Below are 21,406 nucleotides of genomic sequence, written 5' to 3'. Positions count from 1 at the left end.
TGGATGCATGAGACAAGTGCTCGGGCCTGGTGCAATGGGAAGACCCAGAGGGATCGGGTGGAGAGGGAGGTGGGAGGGGGGACCAGGATGGGGAATACATGTAAATCCATGGCTAATTCATTTCAATGTATGACAAAAACCACTGCAATGTTGTAAAGTAATTAGCCTCCAACTAATAAAAATAAATGGAAAAAAAATAAATAAATAAAATAAAATGAATGGAAAAAAAAAACTGCATCACAAAACCTTCAGAAGGAAAGGAGAATGTTTTGTGGACCATTTGTTTTGTATGGGCAGTTTTAAAGTTATTAGTTTTTAAAATCAGCAATTTTTTATTTGAACATTTTTAAATTTTTATTTTATACTTGAGCATAGTTGATTAACAATGCTGTGTTACAGCAGGATCCTCTATGACCCACATCCCAGAATTTTAGAAACAAAAGCAAAAATAAACAAATGGGACCTAATGAAACTTAAAAGCTTTTGCACAACAAAGGAAACTATAAGCAAGGTGAAAAGACAGCCCTCAGATTGGGAGAAAATAATAGCAAATGAAGCAACAGACAAAGGATTAATCTCAAAAATATACAAGCAACTCCTGCAGCTCAATTCCAGAAAAATAAGTGACCCAGTCAAAAAATGGGCCAAAGAACTAAACAGACATTTCTCCAAGGAAGACATACAGATGGCAAAAAAACACATGAAAAGATGCTCAACATCACTCATTATCAGAGAAATGCAAATCAAAACCACAATGAGGTACCATTACACGCCAGTCAGGATGACTGCTATCCAAAAGTCTACAAGCAATAAATGCTGGAGAGGGTGTGGAGAAAAGGGAACCCTCTTACACTGTTGGTGGGAATGCAAATTAGAACAGCCACTATGGAAAACAGTGTGGAGATTTCTTAAAAAGCTGGAAATAGAACTGCCATATGACCCAGCAATCCCACTTCTGGGCATACACACCGAGGAAACCAGATCTGAAAGAGACACGTGCACCCCAATGTTCATCGCAGCACTGTTTATAATAGCCAGGACATGGAAGCAACCTAGATGCCCATCAGCAGACGAATGGATGAGGAAGCTGTGGTACATATACACCATGCAATATTACTCAGCCATTACAAAGAATTCATTTGAATCAGTTCTAATGAGATGGATTAAACTGGAGCCCATTATACAGAGTGAAGCAAGCAGAAAGAAAAACACCATTACAATATACTAACGCATATATATGGAATTTAGAAAGATGGTAACAATAGCCCTATATGCAAAACAGAAAAAGAGACTCAGATGTATAGAACAGACTTGTGGACTCTGTGGGAGAAGGCGAGGGTGGGATGTTTCAAGAGAACAGCATTGAAACATGTATATTATCTAGGGTGAAGCAGATCACCAGCCCAGGTTGGATGCATGAGACAAGTGCTCGGGCCTGGTGCACTGGGAAGACCCAGAGGGATCGGGTGGAGAGGGAGGTGGGAGAGGGGACCGGGATGGGGAATACATGTAAATCCATGGCTAATTCATTTCAATGTATGACAAAAACCACTGCAATGTTGTAAAGTAATTAGCCTCCAACTAATAAAAATAAATGGAAAAATAAATAAAAATTTAAAAAAATAAATAAAAATTAAAATTAAAATTTTAAAAAAGTTAAAAAAAACCAATGCTGTGTTAGTTTCAGGTGTATAGCAAAGTGATTCAGTTATTCTTATACATGTAACTATTCTTTTTCAAATTCCTTTTCCCATTTAGGTAACTACAGAATATTGAGCAGCGTTCCCTGTGCTATACAGTAGGTTGTTTATCTATTTAAATATAGCAGCATGTATGAAAATCAGCACTTTTTAATGGAAACAACTTGACCAAAAGTCTGTCACAGAACTTGTTCCATTAAAACAAACCTTTTCTTTAATTTTGGTCATGCTAGGTCTTCATTGCAGCTCAAGGAAGAGTTTTCTCTGGTCACAAGGGCTTCTCTAGTTTCAGAGAATGGGTTCTAGAAGATGCGGACTCTAGTTGTAGTGTTTAGGCTTTGCACATGGGAACTCAGTTCCCCGATCAGGGATTGAACCTGAGTCCCCTGCATTGGAAGGCAGATTCTTAGCCACCGGACCACCAGAGAAGTCCTAAAACAAAGCTTGATGAGAGGGGGAAAAGTGCAAAAGATAGGAGGCTTGCTCCCTGCCTCTAGAACCGTATAATCTAGAGGGGGGAAACAGGGCTAATTTTCATGAAAAGGCAATAAAAGCACACAGAAAAAAAGTCAGAAATAAGTGCAAACTAATATAAGCAGACCTCAGTTAGCTTTAGTGGTAATGAAATGTTTTCTCAAGTACAAAAACCTATTCACATAATATTTTAATTCATTTATCTACTGCCACACAACAAAGTACTCTAAAACTTAGTGGCTAAAATGACAATCATTGTATTTGCTTGTATTCTGCAACTTGGGAAGAGCTGGGCAGCCTATCTCTGCCCCACTTAGAGTTATCCAAAGTATCAACAGCTACAGTAGAGGCTGAAGAAGCCACTTTCAAAATGACCTTCTTCACATGGCTGGAGAGTTGGTTGTGACTGTTGGCTGGGAGCTCAGTGGGTGCTGTTAGCCAAGCCCTCAGCCAGCGTTCCTCCATGTGGTTAGGTTGGGCTTTACACTTTACACAGCATGGAAGTCCAATGCCACCTCCCCGTGAATGCAAAAGTAGAAGCTATTACGTTTTCTTAAGGCATACAGTCGGTAAAGAATGTGACTGCAATACGGGAGACCCAAGTTCGATCCCTGGGTGGAGACGGTCCCTGGAGAAGGGAATAGCAACCCACTCCAGTATTCTTGCCTGGAGAATTCCATGGACAGAGGAGCCTGGCCAGCTACAGTCCATGGAGTCACAAAGAGTAAGACACGACAGAGCAACACACACACACACACACACACACACACACACACACACACACGGCACAAGGAGTCAGACACGACTGAGCAACTAACACACACGCAAACGGCATAGGCCTAGGATGAATTCTAAGGACCAAAGCAAGTGGTAGGCCAGCTCAGATTCAAAAGAAGGTAACTATCAATGGTGCAAAATTGAGAGGCAAGATTCATTTGGGGCTACCAAAATGCATCACTAAAAACAAAGCTAGTGGGGGTGATGGAATTCCAGTTGAGCTATTTCAAATCCTAAAAGATAATGCTATGAAAGTGCTGTGCTCAATATGCCAGCAAATTTGGACAACTCAGCAATGGCCACAGGACTGGAAAAGGTCAATTTTCATTCCAGTCACAAAGAAAGGCAATGCCAAAGAATGTTCAAATTACCGCACAGTTGCACTCATCTCACACGCTAGTAAAGTAATGCTCAAAATTCTCCAGTCAGGCTTCAACAATATGTGAATGATGAACTTCCAAATGTTCAAGCTAATTTTAGAAAAGGCAGAGGAACCAGAGATCAAATTGCCAACATCTGCTGGATCACTGAAAAAGCAAGAGTTACAGAAAAACATCTATTTCGGCTTTACTGACTATGCCAAAGCCTTTGACTGTGTGGATCACAATAAACTATGGAAAAAAAGAGATGGGAATACCAGACCACCTGACCTGCCTCTTGAGAAATCTGTATGCAAGTCAAGAAGCAACATTTAACTGGACATGGAACAACAGACTGGTTCCAAATAAGAAAAGGAGTACGTCAAGGCTGTATATTGTCACCCTGCTTATTTAACTTACACACAGAGTACATCATGAGAAACGCTGGGCTGGATGAAGCCCAAGCTGGAGAAATATCAATAACCTCAGATAGGCAGATGACACAACCTGATAACAGAAAGTGAAGAACTAAAGAACCTCTTGATGAAGTGAAAAAGGAGAGTGAAAAAGTTGGCTTAAAGCTCAACATTCAGAAAACTAAGATCATGGCATCTGGTCCCATTACTTCAGGCAAATAGATGGGGAAACAGTGGAAACAGTGGCAGATTTTACTTTTTTGGGCTCCAAAATCACTGCAAATAGTGACTGTAGCCATGAAATTAAAAGATGCTTGCTCCCTGGAAGGAAAGTTATTACCAACCTAGACAGCATATTAAGAAGCTGAGACATTACTTTGCCAACAAAGGTCCATCTCATCAAGTCTATGGTTTTTCCAGCAGTCATGTATGGATGTGAGAGTTGAACTATAAAGAAAGCTGAGCACAAAAGAATTGATGCTTTTGAACTGTGGTGTTGGAGAAGACTCTTCAGAGTCCCTTGGACTGCAAGGAGATCCAACCAGTCCATCCTAAAGGAAATCAGTCCTGAATATTCACTGGAAGGACTGACGCTGAAGCTGAAACTCCAATACCTTAGCCACCTGATGCGAAGAACTGACTCATTGGAAAAGACCCTGATGCTGGAAAAGATTGAAGGCAGGAGGAGAAGGGGAAGACAGAGAATGAGATGGTTGGATAGCATCACTGACTCGATGGACATGAGTTTGAGTAAGCTCCCAGAGTTGATGATGGACAGGGAGGTCTGGGGTGCTGCAGTCCATGGGGTCGCAAAGAGTCAGACATGACTGAGTGACTGAACTGACTGACCAAAGTAACAGTCTACCACAGGTGGTTTGTTTTGTGGTTTTCTGGTTTTTTTATTTTTTGCCAAGTGTTCTATAGCTGTATATTTGTCATTACCTCTGTATTAATTTTTCAAAGCAACTTTTAAAAGCTTGTTTACAATGACATCCAACATATGTCATTAATGTCATAAAGGTTTCAATAATAAAGACCATCAGTTATTTTACCCAACAGAATCTAGAGACAGGTGGGTCTAACTCTGCTGCGGCAACAGCTCAATAACATCATCAAGTATTCAGGGGATTTTCCAGGGGATTTTCTATCTTTCCATACAACCATCTTCAGCATGTTCACTTCTGATCTTTAAAGATTTGTCCCCTAGGGGACTTTGCTGGCGGTCCAATGGCTAAGACTCCTTGCTCCCAAGACAGAAGGCCAAGGTTCATCCCTGGTCAGGGAGCTAGATCCCACATGTCCTGACTAAGAGTTCACATGCTGCAACTAAACAAATATTTTTTAAAAAGATTTGTCCCTTCAATGTCACAAGAGGCTCCTCAATCAATCCCCAAGGAAAGCGCAAGATAGAGCCTCCTCTTGAAGCTTTCTCTGGAAGGAAAGTATGTCCTAGAAGATGCCTTCCTTCAATTTCTGTCTAATTCCAGACCATTATCAAATTTCACTGAATCCGTTATTACAGGGGCTTCCTAGCCGGCGCCAGTGGTAAAGAACTTGCCCGCCAATGCAGGAGACATAAGAGACACCGGTTCGATTCCTGAATTGGGAAGATCCCCTGGAGGAGGAAATAACCCACACCAATATTCTCGCCTGAAGAATCCCATGGAGAGAGTAACCAGGTGGGCTACAGTCCATGGGGTCGCAAAGAGTCGGACACGATTAAAGTAACTTAGCACGCACTGTAATTACAATATTTGTTGTAGTTCGGTTGCGTCCGACTCTGCGACCCCACGGACTGCCTGCAGCACGCCAGCCTTCCCTGTATATTACAACATTACCTAGCCAACAAAAGTCAAACATCACTGGGTACAGAAAACCCACATCGAGAATAGCCAAGACCCCCTAGAGAGTATTTTTTAGAGAATAGCGGGTTTAAAGGATAGAGGAAAAACTACTCAGTATTTACAGCCACTAACAAAAGCCGGTTATAAGGCTCTGAGCTTCCATCTCCTGAAAACAGTATCAGCGCGGCTGATTCCCTTTGCGGCTTCTTACCCACTTCAAATATGGCCGCCAAGCGCCAGTCTCCATTACCTCCCGAGCGTGGTAAAGCTCTGACTTCACGCCCATTTCCAAAAGGGCTTCCTCCCGCGAGGCTGCGGTTCTCAGTGCGCAGACGCGAACGTACGTCCTCTTCCCGGCAAGATGGCGCTGGCGTTAATGTGCGGACGCCGGGAGCTTCTGCGCTTACTACGGCTCCAGCGTCAGGTAAGGATACCCCGGGGTCGAGCGCCAGGATGCCTCACTGTCCCTGTGAGCCGAGCCAGGAGTGGCTTGTGCAGACGGGCATGAGCAGACGCTGACCTGCTCACCCGGACCGCCCTCTCGTGGCCTCGGGTCATAGGAGGACGCGGGAGGGCTACGTCCCAGACTCCGCGGGGTCAGCAGCCTCGTATTGTTGTTCCTGGGACAAGCGTCACCTCTTCTAGAAAAACCTCAGCCCCAACTTCTGGGCCCCGGGCTGGGTTTGCGGTTGCTGAAATGCAGGACTCACAGCTGGCATGCTTTCAGGCTCGCGGTCTGAGCGCGGGGAGTAGAAAAGTCCTCACCTGTGGAAATTGGCTGCCTCTCTCTTGAGGGGAGGGGTGAGCATAATAATTGATTTTATCTGATAAAAGGACTCCATCTCCCTTTTACCCACTCAGTTCCACAGCGTCGCAGGGCCTTGCCAGTGGCCCCGGAAACCGCTGACAGCTGGACTCGGGTTCCCAGCCGACCGGTGTCGCGGGCACCCGCGCTATGTCCTGCTCATGGCCCCAGGCCCCCGCGGCCTCAGTACCTCTGTCGTCTCTTTTGCAGAAGCCCAGGTAAGAGACGTTTCGTCCCTGAAGTGTTAGGAATGGTGCTTCTTGCAGATTTTATTTTTATTTTGCTTTGACTGGGAGGAGGGGAATGTGGAGCTATGTTCTTGTCCACACACCACCCAACTCCCCTAATGATAGTTATCTCTGCTTGGGATAGATTTTCACATCAGTGGTAAAATTATTGAGAGCACAAGAGGAAAAGTTTATGTAAACAAGGTGGTGTTTGCCAGAATGGTGGCAAGCCACTGATGGTGAAATAAGATACAATTCTGTTTGTATATTGGAAAAATTATAATTTGCATGTCAAGTGTGGATAAAGAATGTCACCTGCCAAATCAGTAAACAAAAGGTCTTGAGGCCAGCAGTCCCAGTGGCCACCCCCAACAGGTGCACCCTGAGGGAATTGAGGATGGAGAAACAGAATACTAGCTGTAGCCAGGTAGGGTACATACCAAAGGAATGATTTCAATAAGCCCAAACTCGCATTTTTCCATACATAGGAAAACACTAAATTGAGAAAACACTAAACTTGAGACTTCTGGGTTTTATTAGCAGTAATTTTTTTGGTGTTGTAATTACCTGATTGGGCTGGGGGTGGGGGGCGTTGTTTAGAAAAACTCCTGTATATCCTGGCTCCTCCCTTGCCTCTTCTGAACAGTCCCTCAGAGCTGAGAGGCTGTGTCCTAGGCTTAAGACCTGAATAATAGGGAGGGAGAGAGAAAAAAAAAAAAGACCTGAATAATAGTAATAAGTGTTAGTCGCTCAGTTATGTCCAACTTTTTGCAACTCCATGGACTATAGCCCGCCAGACTCCTCTGTGCATGGAATTCTCCAGGCAAGAATACTGGATTGGGTAGCCATTCCTTTCTCCAGGGGATCTTCCCCACCCAAGGATAAAACCCTGGTCTCCTGCATTGCACGGTGATTCTTTACCATCTGAACCACCAGGGAAGCCCCTCAGTAATGCCCCCAAATAAAACACAATTCTCAACTTTTAGGTCTTGTTTTTTTTTTCCAGTGGGCAGTTTGGGCTACCAGCCAAGGGGCCCAGAGTAGTTTTCCCCTTCCCCTGAACTGGAGCCTTGGTACAAGCAGGAACCTCTTGTGCCTATCTGCCTCCTCAGAAGTCCAGACAAATGTGGGTGAGTCTCTCCTGGTTCTCGGATCTCCCAATTATTGGTTGATAATCCTTGTATTTGGCAATGTCTAGTAGGTACCTGGCTCCCCATTTGAAATATACTAGGATTTGTTCAGTTGAGAGACTCTGAGCCATCTGGGCTGGGTGATTAGATGAAAAGCTGGTCTAACATTTTTTCAAGAAGCCAGCCGATTTCTATACTTACACTTACAAGTATGTACTTAATTGGAAATTAAAGGAAATCTTGTCCTGAAAATGGCCAGTATGGGGTTTTTTATTTTGTATGCAATAAGAGAAAGCCAGGTTGATAAAACATCTTTTCAGAATTCTGACCTTACAAAGAAGCAAAACCCCTTCTAGAGGGAACTTGGATTTTCTGTGTCTTTGAGATGTAAGTGTCCTACCTGATCTTAGGCGCCTTGATGTGTGTGTGTTTTGAGAAGTTGGTTTCTGCTATCCAGAAAGTACATGTATGGTGTACATTTGGCAGCCAGTCAAATAGACTGAGATTCTGGGCAGTCTTTTGTCTGACCATGACAATTCTCAGGGACTTCAGTCATCTTAATCTTGGTTGCATCAGCCTATACAACAATGACCTTTACTTTCTTATACTGTTTTGAGGAGTAAACTTTATAGATCTTCTGAAGGCTAAATCCTTTGCATTTTCTTGTAGGGGTACCTCTTTTGTCTTACTGATTTGAGTTATAATTAAAATACCATTATAATTAAATAACCATTGATCTTTTAAATTGGGAAAATGTCTTAATAGATACATTTTTACAGAGCTCTCATTATATACAGCTGTTTTATTGGTACCTATGGGAAAAAAAAACAGAAGGTGACTACACACACACTCACACACAGTAGTTAACCTAAGAATTCTTTTAGTTTTTTTGTTTTTTTAAAAGGTTTGGGAAACCTTATTTGTGGTTTCTGTTTCCCTTCAGTGAGTGGGTCTTACAGATGCTAATAAAAACATGAAGATAATTAATGTTGATTAGGCTGATTACAGAGGTTTAAGAAATAAAGAGAAAGTCTAGAAACTTCTTCCCACTGAAGTGGAAATGTTAAAGGAACTCATGTCCCAGATGGATAAAGAAATCTTTAAGTGGTTATATTAGGAAATAAAATACATAAAACAGATGCTAATAGGATTAAAACAAAAGGTTTCAACACATTACCTTAGGTTGGATGGACCAACATTATTGGTCCCCAATATTAGATTTTCTGCCCCCTAAAGGCTAGAAGAAACTTACACAGTGATATCTGACTAACAATTGCTTGGGACAACAGTTAGGCCAATTGATGAAGTTAAAAAAATTGACAGAAGAGCCTGAGGCCCTTGGCTCAACCTCTCACTGGGAACCTAGAGCCTTTTATACAAAAATAGATCAAATGATTCAATTAAAAAGGAAGTTTCTGGACTCCTTCTGAGACCAAGACTTAATGTGGTCTTGAGGGAGACTAAAGTTAAAGTTATAGAAGTTGATAGAAATGAGATAAAAATTTATCTGGTATATTTAAATGGGCTTATGTAAGATGATTATATCTCTTTTGCCTTATTGTAAGATAGACATGTCTCACTCCCCTGCCTGTTGTTGTTACAGGACAGGGCATATAAATCTGCCCCTCAGACTGTATTAATTAAGCATACTAAAGGAAACCAGTACAGTTACTAGAGCACACACAACATAAAGTAAAAACTGGGAGCTGATGTTCCAGGGCTCACAAAAATAGCAATAGAGATTTGCTCTGGTCTAACTGGTGCACTCAGAAAGAGGGCCTTTGTTGAATGCCTTATAAAAACTTTAGAAGACATGGTAAATTGAACCCTAAAGTTCTATAATGTAGAACTCTTGATTTTCAGCTTAGTTGGAAGTCAGTGATTAAAAAAACAACAAAGAAAATTTAGTTGGGCAAATCAGTCTTTTAGTATCACTTAGGCAATTGACCAGCTCTTTGGGAAATTAAAAGCAACTATTTTTGTCTTGAAAATCTCTACAAATCAGAAATGTAAATATAGCCCCTAAACTAGTAAGTTTATTAATACTTGATTCATAACTTAAGTTTTTTTTTTTTTTTTTTTGGTTGCTAAGTTGTGTCCAACTCTCTGTGACCCCATGGACTGTAGTCCCCCCAGGTTTCTCTGTCCATTGAATTTCTCAGGCAAGAATACTGGAGTGGGTTGCCATTTCCTTCTCCACATAACTATTTTAATGAAACTATGAGGTCTCTAGTTTTGTCTGTTTGTATGTCTATATATACATTACACATATAAGATGTCACTACCTCTGGATATACTTTCAAAATTAAATTTATAAAAGGCCTCTATTTAATTTACTTTAAAGTAAGTGCTTAACAAATTAACTATTTCTAAATATAAAGGAAACTGGCCAGAATGAATTTCGGGTTCATGTGATCTAGGAAATAGTAAATTAATATCTGGTGTTAAAGCTAGCTTAAGCATGCTGGCTTAATCAGTTAGACATATCCTTTATTCTACCTAGGTTTAGTAAAAGTCAGTAAGTTCATATTCTTTGGCAGAGTTTTCAGCAAGAAAAAATACTAACTTGGTGATATTTTCATAAGTTATGAAATCCACAAGGCACATGGTGCAGCGAAAAAAAATAAAGGTAAATGACATGAGTCGTCAACTGGGGGGAAGAAAGCACAACATAAAGGTTGAGAGTTGTGTCTTATTTGGGGCATTCAGTTGAGTTCAGTCGCTCAGTGTGTCTGACTCTTTGCAACCCCAATGGACTGCAGCACACCAGGCTTCCCTGTCCATCACCATCTCCCGGAGCTTACTCAATCTCATATCCATCGAGTCAGTGATGCTATCCAACCATCTCATCCACAGTTGGCCCCTTCTCCTCCTGCCTTCAATCTTTCCCAGCATCAGGGTCTTTTCCAATGAGTCAGTTCTTCAAATAGGTGGCCAAAGTATTGGCGTTTCAGCATCAGTCCTTCCAGTGAATATTCAGGACTGATTTCCTTTAGCATGGACTGATTGGATCTCCTTGCAGTCCAAGGGACTCTGAAGAGTCTTCTCCAACACCACAGTTCAAAAGCATCAATTCTTTGGTGCTCAGCTTTCTTTTTAGTCCAACTTTCACATCCGTACGTGACTACTGGAAAAACCATAGCTTTGACTAGACGGACCTGTGTTGGCAAAGTAATGTCTCTGCTTTTTAATATGCTGTCTAGGTTGGAGCTTTTCTTCCAAGGAGCAAGCGTCTTTTAATTTCATGGCTCTAGTCACTATCTGCAGTGATTTCACAGCCTCAAAAAATAAAGTCTCTCACTGTTTCCATTGTTTCCCCATATATTTGCCTGAAGTGATGGGACTGGATGCCATGATCTTAGTTTTGTGAATGTTGAGCTTTAAGCCAACTTTTTCACTCTCCTCTTTCATTTTCATCAAGAGGTTCCTTAGTTCTTCTTTGCTTTCTACCATCAGGGTGGTGTCATATGCATATCTGAGGGTATTGATATTTCTCCTGGCAATCTTGATTCCAGCTTGTGCTTCATCCAGCCCAGCATTTTGCATGATATACTCTGCATGTAAGTTAAATAAGCAGGGTGACAATATACAGCCTTGACATACTCCTTTCCCAATTTGGAACCAGTCTGTTGTTCCATGTCCAGTTCTAACTTATTTCTTGACCTGCATACAGATCTCTCACTAGGCAGATAAGGTTGTCTGGTATTCCCATCTCTTTCAGAATTTTCCACAGTTTATTGTGATCCACACAGTCAAAGACTTGGTGTAGTCAATAAAGCAGAAGTAGATGTTTTTCTGGAACTCTCTTGCTTTTTCGATGACCCAGTGGAAATTGGCAATTTTATCTCTGGTTCCTCTGCCTTTTCTAAATCCAGCTTGAACATCTGGAAGTTCATCATTCACATATTGTTGAAGCCTGGCTTGGAGAATTTGGGGCATTACAGAGGATTTAACTAGGATGCAGGCTCTCAGCTCTGAGGGGTTGTTCCAAAGAGGTGAGGGAGGAGCCAAGGTATAAAGGAGTTTTGCAAAACAAACAAAAAAGTAGTTGAAACATCAAAGGATTACTGTTAAAGAAAAACCAAGTGTCTCAAGTTAATGAGTTTAGCACTTTTCTGTGTAAGGAAAGATACAGGAGTCTTTTGTTCAGTTGCGCAGTGGTGTCCACCTCTTTGTGACCCCATGAACTGCACTATGCCAGGCTTCCCTGTCCTTCACCATCTCCTGGAGTTTGCTCAAACTCATATCCATTGAGTCGATGATGCCATCCAACCATCTGATCGTTTGTCACCCCCTTTTCCTCTTGCCCTCAGTCTTTCCCAGCATCAGGGTCTTTTCCAGTGAGTTGACTCTTCACATCAGGTGGCCAAAGTATTGCAACTTCAGCATCAGTGCTTCCAATGAATATTCAGTGTTGATGTCCTTTAGGATTGACTGCTTTGATCTCCTTGCTGTCCAAGGGACTTTCAGCGTCTTCTCTAGCACCACAGTTCAAAAGCATCAATTCTTTGGCACTCAGCCTTCTTTATGATCCAACTCTCACATCTGTACATGACTACTGCAAAAACCATAGCTTTGACTATATGGACCTTTGTGGGCAAAGTGATGTCTCTGCTTTTTAATACATTGTCTAGATTTGTCATAGTTTTTCTTCCAAGGAGCAAGCATCTTTTAATTTAATGGCTGCCACCACTGTCCACAGTGATTTTGGAGCCCAAGAAAATAAAGTCTGTCACTGTTTCCATTGTTTCCCCATCTATTTGCTATGAAGTAGTGGAACCGGATGCCATGATCTTAGTTTTTATGATGTTGTTTTGAGCCAGTTTTTTCACTCTCCTTTTTGACCTGCATCAAGAGGCTCTTTAGTTCCTCTTCACTTTCTGCCATTAGGGTGGAGTCGTCTCCATGTCTGAGGTTATTGAGATTTCTCCCTGCAGTCTTGATTCCAGCTTGAGCTTCATCCAGTTCCGCATTCCACATGATGTACTCTGCATAGAAGTTAAATAAGCAGGGTGACAATATCCAGCCTTGACGTACTCCTTTACCAGTTTTAACCAGTCTGTTGTTCCATGTCCCATTCTAACTATTGCTTCTTGACTTGCATACAGGTTTCTCAGGAGGCAGGTAAGATGTTCTGGTATTCCTATCTCTTTAAGAATTTTCTGCAGTTTATTGTGACCCACATAGTCAAAGGCTTTAACGTAGTCAATGAAGCAGAAGTAGATGTTTCTCTGGAATTCCCTTGCTTTTTCTGTGATTCAGCGTATGTTGGCAATTTGACCTCTGGTTGTTGGCAATTTGACCTCTGGTTCCTCTGCCTGTTCTAAATCCAGCTTGTACAACTGAAAGTTCTCAGTTCATGTACTGTTGAAGCCTCGCTTGGAGGATGTTGAACATTGCCTTGCTAGCATGTGAAATATGTGCAGTTGTACAGTTTGAACATTCTTTGGCATTGCCCTTCTTTGAGATTGGAATAAAAACTGACCTTTTCCAGTCCTGTGGCCACTGCTGAGTTTTTCCAGATTTGCTGCCATGTTGAGTGCAGCACTTTCATAGCATCATCTTTTAGGATTTGAAATAACTCAAATGGAATTCCATCACTTCCACTAGCTTTGTTTGTAGTAACGCTTCCTAAGGCCCACTTGACTTCACACTGCAGGATGTCTGGCTCTACATGAGTGATCACACCATTGTGGTTATCCAAGTTGGTCAAACTTAACTGCAAATGCAATAAAAGAGCCCCATATTGGCCATTTGCAGGGCAAGATTTCCTTTAATTCCCAATTAAGTGAGCACTTGTAAGTATAAGTTTTGAACATACATAGATTTGGCTACAGTGTTAGTTGGAGGCAAAGATGTTAGGCTAGCCTCTCATCTAATACCCAGTTTAGACTGCTCAGTGTCTCTACTTAGCAACTGCCTATCTTTCATCTGGGCTCCCCTAGTATCTTTCAACTGGGTAGCCAGGTACCAGTTCAGTCAGTTCAGTTCAGTTCAGTCACTCAGTCGTGTCCGAGTTTTTGCAACCCCATGAATCACAGCACACCAGGCCTCCCTGTCCATCACCAACTCCCAGAGTTTACTCAAACTCATACCCATCGAGTCAGTGATGGCATCCAGCCATCTCATCCTCTGTCGTCCCCTTCTCCTCCTGCCCCCAATCCCTCCCAGCATCAGGGTCTTTTCCAGTGAGTCAGATCTTCGCATGAGGTGGCCAAAGTATTGGAGTTTCAGATTCAGCACCAGTCCTTCCAATGAACACCCAGGACTGATCTCCTTTAGGATGGACTGGTTGGATTTCCATGCAGTCCAAGGGACTCTCAAGAGTCTTCTCCAACACCACAGTTCAAAAGCATCCATTTTTCGGCGCTAGCTTTCCTCACAGTCCAACTCTCACATCCATACATGACCACTGGAAAAACCATAGCCTTGACCAGACAGACCTTTGTTGGCAAAGGAATGTCTCTGCTTTTTAATGTGCTATCTAGGTTGGTCATAACTTTCCTTCCAAGGAGTAAAAGCGTCTTTTAATTTCATGGCTGTAGTCACCATCTGCAGTGATTTTAGAACACAAAAAAATAAAGTCTGACACTGTTTCCACTGTCTCCCCATCTATTTCCCATGAAGTGATGGGATCAGACGCCATGATCTTAGTTTTCTGAATGTTGAGCTTTAAGCCAACTTTTTCAGTCTCCTCTTTCACTTTCATCAAGAGGCTTTTTAGTTCATCTTCACTTTCTGCCATAAGGGTGATGTCATCTGCCAAATAAAACTCAGAATCATCAGCCAATAGTCAGGAGATCCAAGAATCCTCCTAATTGTCTGGACTTTCCAAGGAGGCAGACAATCCCGAGAGGCCTCTGCTAGTGTGAGGCCCTAGGTCCTCGTAGAGTTCAGGTGAAGGAGAGGGGTATATTCTGGATCCTTTTGTAGTCACCAAAATTGTTAACTGTAAAAAATGTTCAACCTAAAAGTTGAAGATTATGTTTTATTCAGTGAACTTGCTAAGGACTTAAGCCTGGAAGACTGCCTCTCAGATAACCTCTGAGGGACTGTTCCAAAGAGGTAAAGGAGGAGCCAGGATATATGGAAGTTTGAGGAGGTGGCGGGGAACAGGTAGTCAGAACATTGAAAGATTAAATATATATATATATATATATATATATATATATATTAGTATTAAAGAAAAACTAGATATCGCAAGTTGGTAAATTTAGCACTTTTCTGTGTATAGACTGATATAAGAGTCTGGGCTTGTTGAAATCATTCCTTTGATAAGCACCTTAACTATATAGCACCAATATTCTGTTTTTCTCCATTCTGAATCCCCTCAGGGTATACAGTTGAGGGTGGCTGATGACTCTGCATCCTTTGTTTACTTATATGGCAGGCAGCATTTTTCTTCCACATAGCGGTCTTCCACAGGCAATCTAGAGAATTTTAGATTATCAACAGGGCCTGATCCAAAACTAGCACTTTGAGTGGCCTATCAGCAGAATCTTTGCCAGATCTACACATCAGCCTTCCTAGTGCCATGGGACAAAACTAGTCATAATGCCTCCCAACTTTTAGTCAAATTTATGACCTGAAAAGAGAAAAAAAACTGTGACCTGACAAAGAATGTCACCTTCCATGTCAGCAAACAAAGTATATTGGGGCCATCAGCCACTGCAGCCACCCCTGTAGTGCATCCTGAGGGGATTCAGGATGGAAAAGCAGAATACTGGCCCTAGAAAGTTAAGGTATATATCAAAGGAGTGATTTCAATAAGCCCAGATTCTTGTAGCTTTCCATACATAGAAAAGCACTAAATTCATTACTTGAGACACCTGGGTTTTCTTTAATTAGCAGTAATCTTTTGGTGTTTGACTACCTCGTTTTTTGGGGTTGTTTGTTTTGCAGAAACTCTTGCATATCCTGGCTCCTTCCTCAGAGCTGAGAGGCTGTGTCTTGGGCTTAAGTCCTCAGTAATGTCCCAAATAAAATACAATTCTCAGTTTTGAGGTTGTACATTTTTTCAGTTTACACAATTACAACTTGCACGTCCCTGATTTCATTGACATTAATATTTCTCAGCACCAAGTAGATATCATCTTAAAAACTGAGTTGTTTAAAGAAAAATTATAATAGTTTCAGTGTACACAAAGTCGTGCCAGTGATACTCATGCAACTGAAGTTTGGAAAATACTAATATAAGAAATAACTTCCTCACATGAAGGAGAGTGATTAAGTCTTATTCTGAGTAACTTATCTTCCTGCTTAGAGGACAACATAAAATATCCTTTTTTAAAAATCATGAACAGGAATATGTATTTAAAATAAGTAACCTTTTCAAAGTAATATTTTTTGAAAACCTGACAAATACCATAAGCATCATAAAACCCAGAAAAATAATAAATTTTTTAATTGACTTCCTGACATCAAATGTCCTTTTTAAGCTTTGGATTCTTTGGAGAGTATAGGCTACCACAGGAGAACAAGAACTAGGGAGTCCAGACAGTACCCCAGTGTTGGTTATTGTAAGAGGGACCTCGTTTTCTATGTGTCTGCCCTCTGCTGAATATAATGTGCTTAGTCGCTTAGCCATATCCAACTCTGTGTGACCCTTTGGACAGTAGCTTGCCAGGCTCCTCTGTCCATGGGATTTTTCAGACAAGAATACTAGTGTGGTTTGCCATTTCCTCCTCTAGGGACTGAACATAATACATGACTTTCTTCCCCCCACAGGTTCCGGCCCCTCCAGTCATTCCTGCAACTCCCCCACCCACAGCAGTACCTGAAGTGGCTTCTGGAGAGGCCGCAGATATCATCCAAGCTGCTGCAGAGCAGAGCTTTGCTGAACTTGGGCTGGGGTCCTACACCCCAGTGGGACTGATCCAGAACTTGCTTGAATTTATGCATGTTAACCTAGGCCTACCATGGTGGGGAGCCATTGCTACATGTAAGGGGAACATATCTGTACAAGGGTAGAGGAAGTGGGGTTTGGGGTTAGAACTTTAAAGATAGCAGTTCTATGTGTGAATAGAGGAAATAGTTGCAGAAGTTTATAACTGAGAAAAGCCAATTGATGCAAATGAGTGATAGAGATTCATAACACTTGGATGTACTCCACTGTATTTCTTGAGGGGCATTTTAAAACCACTGGATCATCTAGGATATAAGAAGTGTAAGTTTTTTAATGTGGGGGTAGGGTTTAAGTATAGGGACCTCTGCAACAGTGATGAAGCCTGATTCAAGAGAGCGGAAGTTCAGGTCAGATGGGAAGACACTCACATCACTCCTCTTATAAGGTTAAAACTGCTTTAAATTATGTTTCTCCCCATACGTTGCTCCAGTGATCCTCCTCCTCTGTCCCATGTCTTCAGCTTCTCCATCTTTATTGCCTACCCTGAACATATAGACGTGTGCAAGCATACTGTGTGTTTCTTGGTAAATTCCTTCCCCTCATCATTAATTCACTTTTAACTACTACCCTTTCTCCTTCTCGTCATAGCTATCATTTAAAAGAGTATTCTGCCCCCAGCAAGCTTTTCTCTCTGTTCTGTGACCCTCAGCAGGCTGACTTACACCACCTCATTCTAACTGCCAGTGATATCATTTCTTAGTCCACTTTTCATACTTGCCCTTTCTGCGTTAGCCACGGTAGAGTGAGGAATCTGCCCCTTGGCTTTTGCAGCTTTCTGTCCATATCCTCCCATCTCCATTGCTCGGTACTCTGCCTGCCCCTAGTGCTGGTATTCCCGATTCTGTCCTTAGCTCCCTTCTCTGTCCACTTCACACCATTTATCATTATGGTGATAAAGCCTAAATGTGCATCTCCCCGTCTCTTCTCAGCCCAGGCCACTTGCTTATCACAGATACCATCAACTAAATAAATACTTGTTGAAATAATCAAGAAATGTGAAATGTAAAAAAAGAAATAGGAAAGAGTTAAAGCAGTAGGCCACCTGATTACCTCCTATTCCAGACATTTCTAGGACAGCATTTTTCAGACTTCATTCCTGGGAGTCCTAGAGTTCTGTGAAAGTGCTTCTGAGCAAAGCACATTCCAGAGATTGAACAATCATAACAGTCAGACAGCCTCCTCACCCAGGGCAGCTTGATTTTATTTGTTAGGTATATTGTGGTTACACTTAGAACTGAGGACAAAAGGAGTCCGTTAATCATAGAAAAGTTTGGAAACCATTGATCTATAAAAGTAGCTTCTGTCACCTTTTTGAGGAAATAAGATTCCTGGTCATTTGTTTGGAGAAGTTAATGCCAGACTTTTGATGTCAAAGCAGAGGACCAAGCCTCGAAGGAGCTGAGTCACACCATGCCCTTTGTTTTGGGGCCCTGTGGGCATGAGTCGCAGGGTGGGAAAGTCTGGGTGAGAGACCCTCTCAGGGAGGATGGAGAAACTCTTAGCCATCTAACTACAGAATGGCTTGATGGAGAATGCAGAATGTCACTCCACTGCTAGTTTGTTTCCAGGCACAGTCCTTGCCCGCTGCCTGGTGTTTCCTCTCATCGTGAAGGGCCAACGAGAGGCAGCCAAGATTCACAATCACTTGCCAGAGATTCAGAAGTTTTCCGCTCGAATCAGAGAGGCCAAGTTGACAGGAAACCACACAGAATGTGAGTTAGTTGCAGACTAAGCATGGGAGAGGACCTGTTTTCCCTACATAGAACTGGGGGCGGGGAGGGGCAGTGGGTGTGGGGGGAACAACTCAAATTGGGAGTTACTACAGTTGGGCAGGTTCTAAGATATACCTGCCTCTTGGGCCTAATGCTTCCAGTGCCTGGCCAGGGTCAGTTAGATCTGACTTGTGGGCCAGGTTATGAGGATGGTCACCTCCACCAACCATTAACTTCCACTCCCTTCCCAGTTTACAGGGCCTCCTCAGAGATGACTTTCTACCAGAAAAAGCATGATATTAAACTCTTTAGACCTCTCATTCTACCACTGACTCAGGTGAGCAAAAAACATTTCCCCTCTAACTTCAGAAACAGATTAAGAGAAACAACAGCAACAAAAATAAAAAATCAGATTACCTCCTCTGTGTTTCCCATGCCCTAGACCCTAAAAGCAGGTTGGTGGTGATATTATGCTACATAAACCCATTATGGGTTTCAGTAATGGAGTAAATAAAATGTCCCCTCTGCTAAAGAGTCCTGACACTGTTTATCCTGTGTCACAGGCCCCGATCTTCATCTCCTTCTTCATTGCCTTGAGAGAAATGGCCAACCTTCCCGTGCCCAGCCTGCAGACAGGTGGTCTCTGGTGGTTCCAGGATCTCACACTATCCGACCCCATCTACGTATTACCTCTGGTGGTCACAGCTACAATGTGGGCTGTCCTTGAGGTAAGCCCAGGTTCGCCAAGTGCCTGTCCTGTAGAGTGGGGAGTGAAAGGAAAGCAGTTGTATAGAATGGTCATTCTTCACTCCCTGGAGAGAGAGAACTGATGGGTAAGAGATCTGAGCCAAGATCAATGAAAACTGACATACATTAGCTTGTCGAATGCATGTTCTCCCCTTGCTTTTTCTTTTTTTTCCCAGTTAGGTGCTGAAACTGGCATGCAAAGTTCTGACCTTCAGTGGATGAGAAATTTTATCAGACTAATGCCCCTGGCAGTCTTGCCCATAACTGTCCATTTCCCCACGGTAGGTGATGGCTTAGGGGCTGGCTTCAAGTCTCCCAGCAAGCTGCCCAGAGACGCAGCTTCTGAGTGCCTTCTCTTGTCATCCAGGCAGTGTTCATGTACTGGCTCTCCTCCAACATGTTTTCCCTGGGCCAGGTGGCCTGTCTCCGTATTCCTGCTGTTCGCACTGTGCTGAAAATTCCCCAACGTGTTGTGCACGACCCAGACAAGTTACCTCCACGGGAAGGCTTCATAAAGAGCTTCAGACAAGGTAAGGGCCCACCCTCTGTGACAAGGACGGGGGACTGTGGTCTCGAAATGGGTGCAGGACCAATGGTCTTCCTCCCCTTTCTTTACACAGGCTGGAAGAATGCCGAAATGGCCCATCAGCTACAGGAGCGGGAACGACGCATGCAGAACCACTTGGAGCTCGCTGCCAGGGGTAAATAACCCTTCCAGGCTAAATTCTGTCATTTGTTTCTTCCTTTTCTTCGTTTATCAGGATTTGTCTTCTCTTCTTCCCCAGGCCCGTTACGACAGACGTTTGCCCACAACCCTCTGCTGCCGCACGGAAAGAATGACCCTCCCAACGCCCCCGGCAGCAGCAGCAGCAAAGCAAAGTCAAAGCAGCCCTGGCGTGACACGCTTGGCTGACCTCTGCTGCCTGCTCACACTGGCGGGAACTGTCTCTGCAGAGACTCAGCCTTCGAACGCGGTTTCATGCTGGGTCTTTACGCCAGACCTAGAAACTGTGGGACATGTTGATGTTCATTTTAAAATTGGATTCCACTACACTCTTCCACCTAAGTGTGAAAGAACCCTGGGGGCCAGGTGATTCCCATCCACAGTTAGTAAACCTCTGTGCTACACACTGCTTCCTAACACTTATTAAACCGGGAAACAGATTGCGTGCTTCAGAAAGAATAGCTCGGGTGATGATTGCTCTTGCTGGCCCACGATCTTAGGAGGCATCTCGGTGTTTTAACCTGGCCTTAAGGGCTAGATGTGTTGTCACGCCCATATTTGCTTTGTAGTCAGAGTTGTATGCCTGATAATGTGGAGAATGTATATGGAGGAACCACATTCACTTATCCCAAGATTACCTATAAAATATCCTTCAAGAAGTAGATATGCTCAAGTTCTTAGTGATAAGAGGAACAGAAGTTGATACAGCTTTTATCAAATAACCCAGCATTTTGCTGCAGCAGCATAGGTGTTCTCTTGTGTAGAGGCTGGTTGCATCAGCCTTCAGCAACTGGCTTAAGAGGGGAGAAATACTCAGATTCTTTCTAATATAAGATTGTTTTTAGTCTTCCTGCCTGGCTCATAGAAACTATCCCTAAGACACTATTAAAACGATGAAGCCGCTCAGAGTTTAGAAGCATACCCTTTTATTGTCTAGCACCTGTGACCGTTTCATGTCTCTAAAAGAGACAGGCAGTTAAAGCATTGTTGGATTTTCCAGTGGAAGAGAAGTAGTGGGCAGGCACAGTGGCCGTGAGTGGATATCTTCACACATGGGAGCACACCACTGGAACATCCCAGCTCACACCTAGCATGCTTCCCATCACAGTCTGTTTTATGTCCCTTTAAAGAAACCTGGAATAATGTGTAGCAAAACAAATAAATTACTCTCCATCTCTCAGAAAGCAAGTTCAGAGGTTGCTGAAGCTGCCTAAGAGGCTTCTGGACAGGTGTCTCCAAATAAGGGAGCTTTCTTTTTCAACTTCCTTGCCTCCAGCCTGCAGGAGATAAAAGCCCCTGCTTTCCACATCTTGAAATTTCTTGTGGTTATTCAGACTTGGGATCCTGTTGCTTGGACTGCTCTCCTCCATCTTCCAAATCCATCTCTGCAGCAACTGACATACAGAGGACCTGGACGTACCACGTGACAGAGGCTGCAAAGAGAGGTCTGAGTCAGAACTGAGAAGAGCAAGTCAGCTGGACTGAGTCCAGGCGGCACTGAATGGGGCTGGGCCCAAGGGCACAATCGCAGTTAAACCTCAACAACAGGTAGGGGCTATGGCAAAGGCGGCTTGGGAGAGTAAGAG

The 21,406-nt window shown here is 42.9% G+C and overlaps 2 protein-coding genes across 8 annotated transcripts in view; one reads left to right on the top strand and one right to left on the bottom strand.

Annotated features, from left to right (window-relative positions):
• The first annotated feature begins 5,886 nt into the window (after nucleotides 1–5,886).
• Nucleotides 5,887–21,004, top strand: OXA1L (OXA1L mitochondrial inner membrane protein). Of its 2 annotated transcripts, none has more exons than XM_020909338.2 (10): nucleotides 5,887–5,994; nucleotides 6,432–6,593; nucleotides 16,460–16,673; nucleotides 18,206–18,349; nucleotides 18,601–18,686; nucleotides 18,913–19,077; nucleotides 19,273–19,377; nucleotides 19,464–19,626; nucleotides 19,717–19,797; nucleotides 19,882–21,004. In XM_020909338.2, exons 1-10 carry the CDS (start codon nucleotides 5,932–5,934, stop codon nucleotides 20,007–20,009), a joined length of 1,311 nt encoding a protein of 436 aa, XP_020764997.2. In that variant the 5' UTR covers nucleotides 5,887–5,931; the 3' UTR covers nucleotides 20,010–21,004. The 2 variants fall into 2 exon arrangements, with proteins under 2 accessions (XP_020764997.2, XP_070324969.1); XM_070468868.1 differs by lacking the exon at nucleotides 5,887–5,994 and adding an exon at nucleotides 7,609–7,732 and having other exon boundaries at nucleotides 6,181–6,593; nucleotides 19,882–20,224.
• Nucleotides 20,730–21,406, bottom strand: part of SLC7A7 (solute carrier family 7 member 7) — a 35,682-nt gene continuing 35,005 nt past the window's right edge. For all 6 annotated transcript variants that reach the window (XM_020909300.2, XM_020909323.2, XM_020909294.2 and 3 more), the window contains one exon: nucleotides 20,730–21,253. In XM_020909300.2, the coding sequence (XP_020764959.1) occupies nucleotides 21,147–21,253 (107 nt within the window). In that variant the 3' untranslated portion in view covers nucleotides 20,730–21,146. The remainder of the gene's footprint in view (nucleotides 21,254–21,406) is intronic.

The sequence above is a fragment of the Odocoileus virginianus genome, chromosome 6, assembly GCF_023699985.2.
Source record: "Odocoileus virginianus isolate 20LAN1187 ecotype Illinois chromosome 6, Ovbor_1.2, whole genome shotgun sequence".
Classification (NCBI taxonomy): domain Eukaryota; kingdom Metazoa; phylum Chordata; class Mammalia; order Artiodactyla; family Cervidae; genus Odocoileus; species Odocoileus virginianus.
The sequence above is the reverse complement of the archived record's forward strand: the minus strand, read 5'-3'. Positions and strand labels throughout refer to the sequence as shown.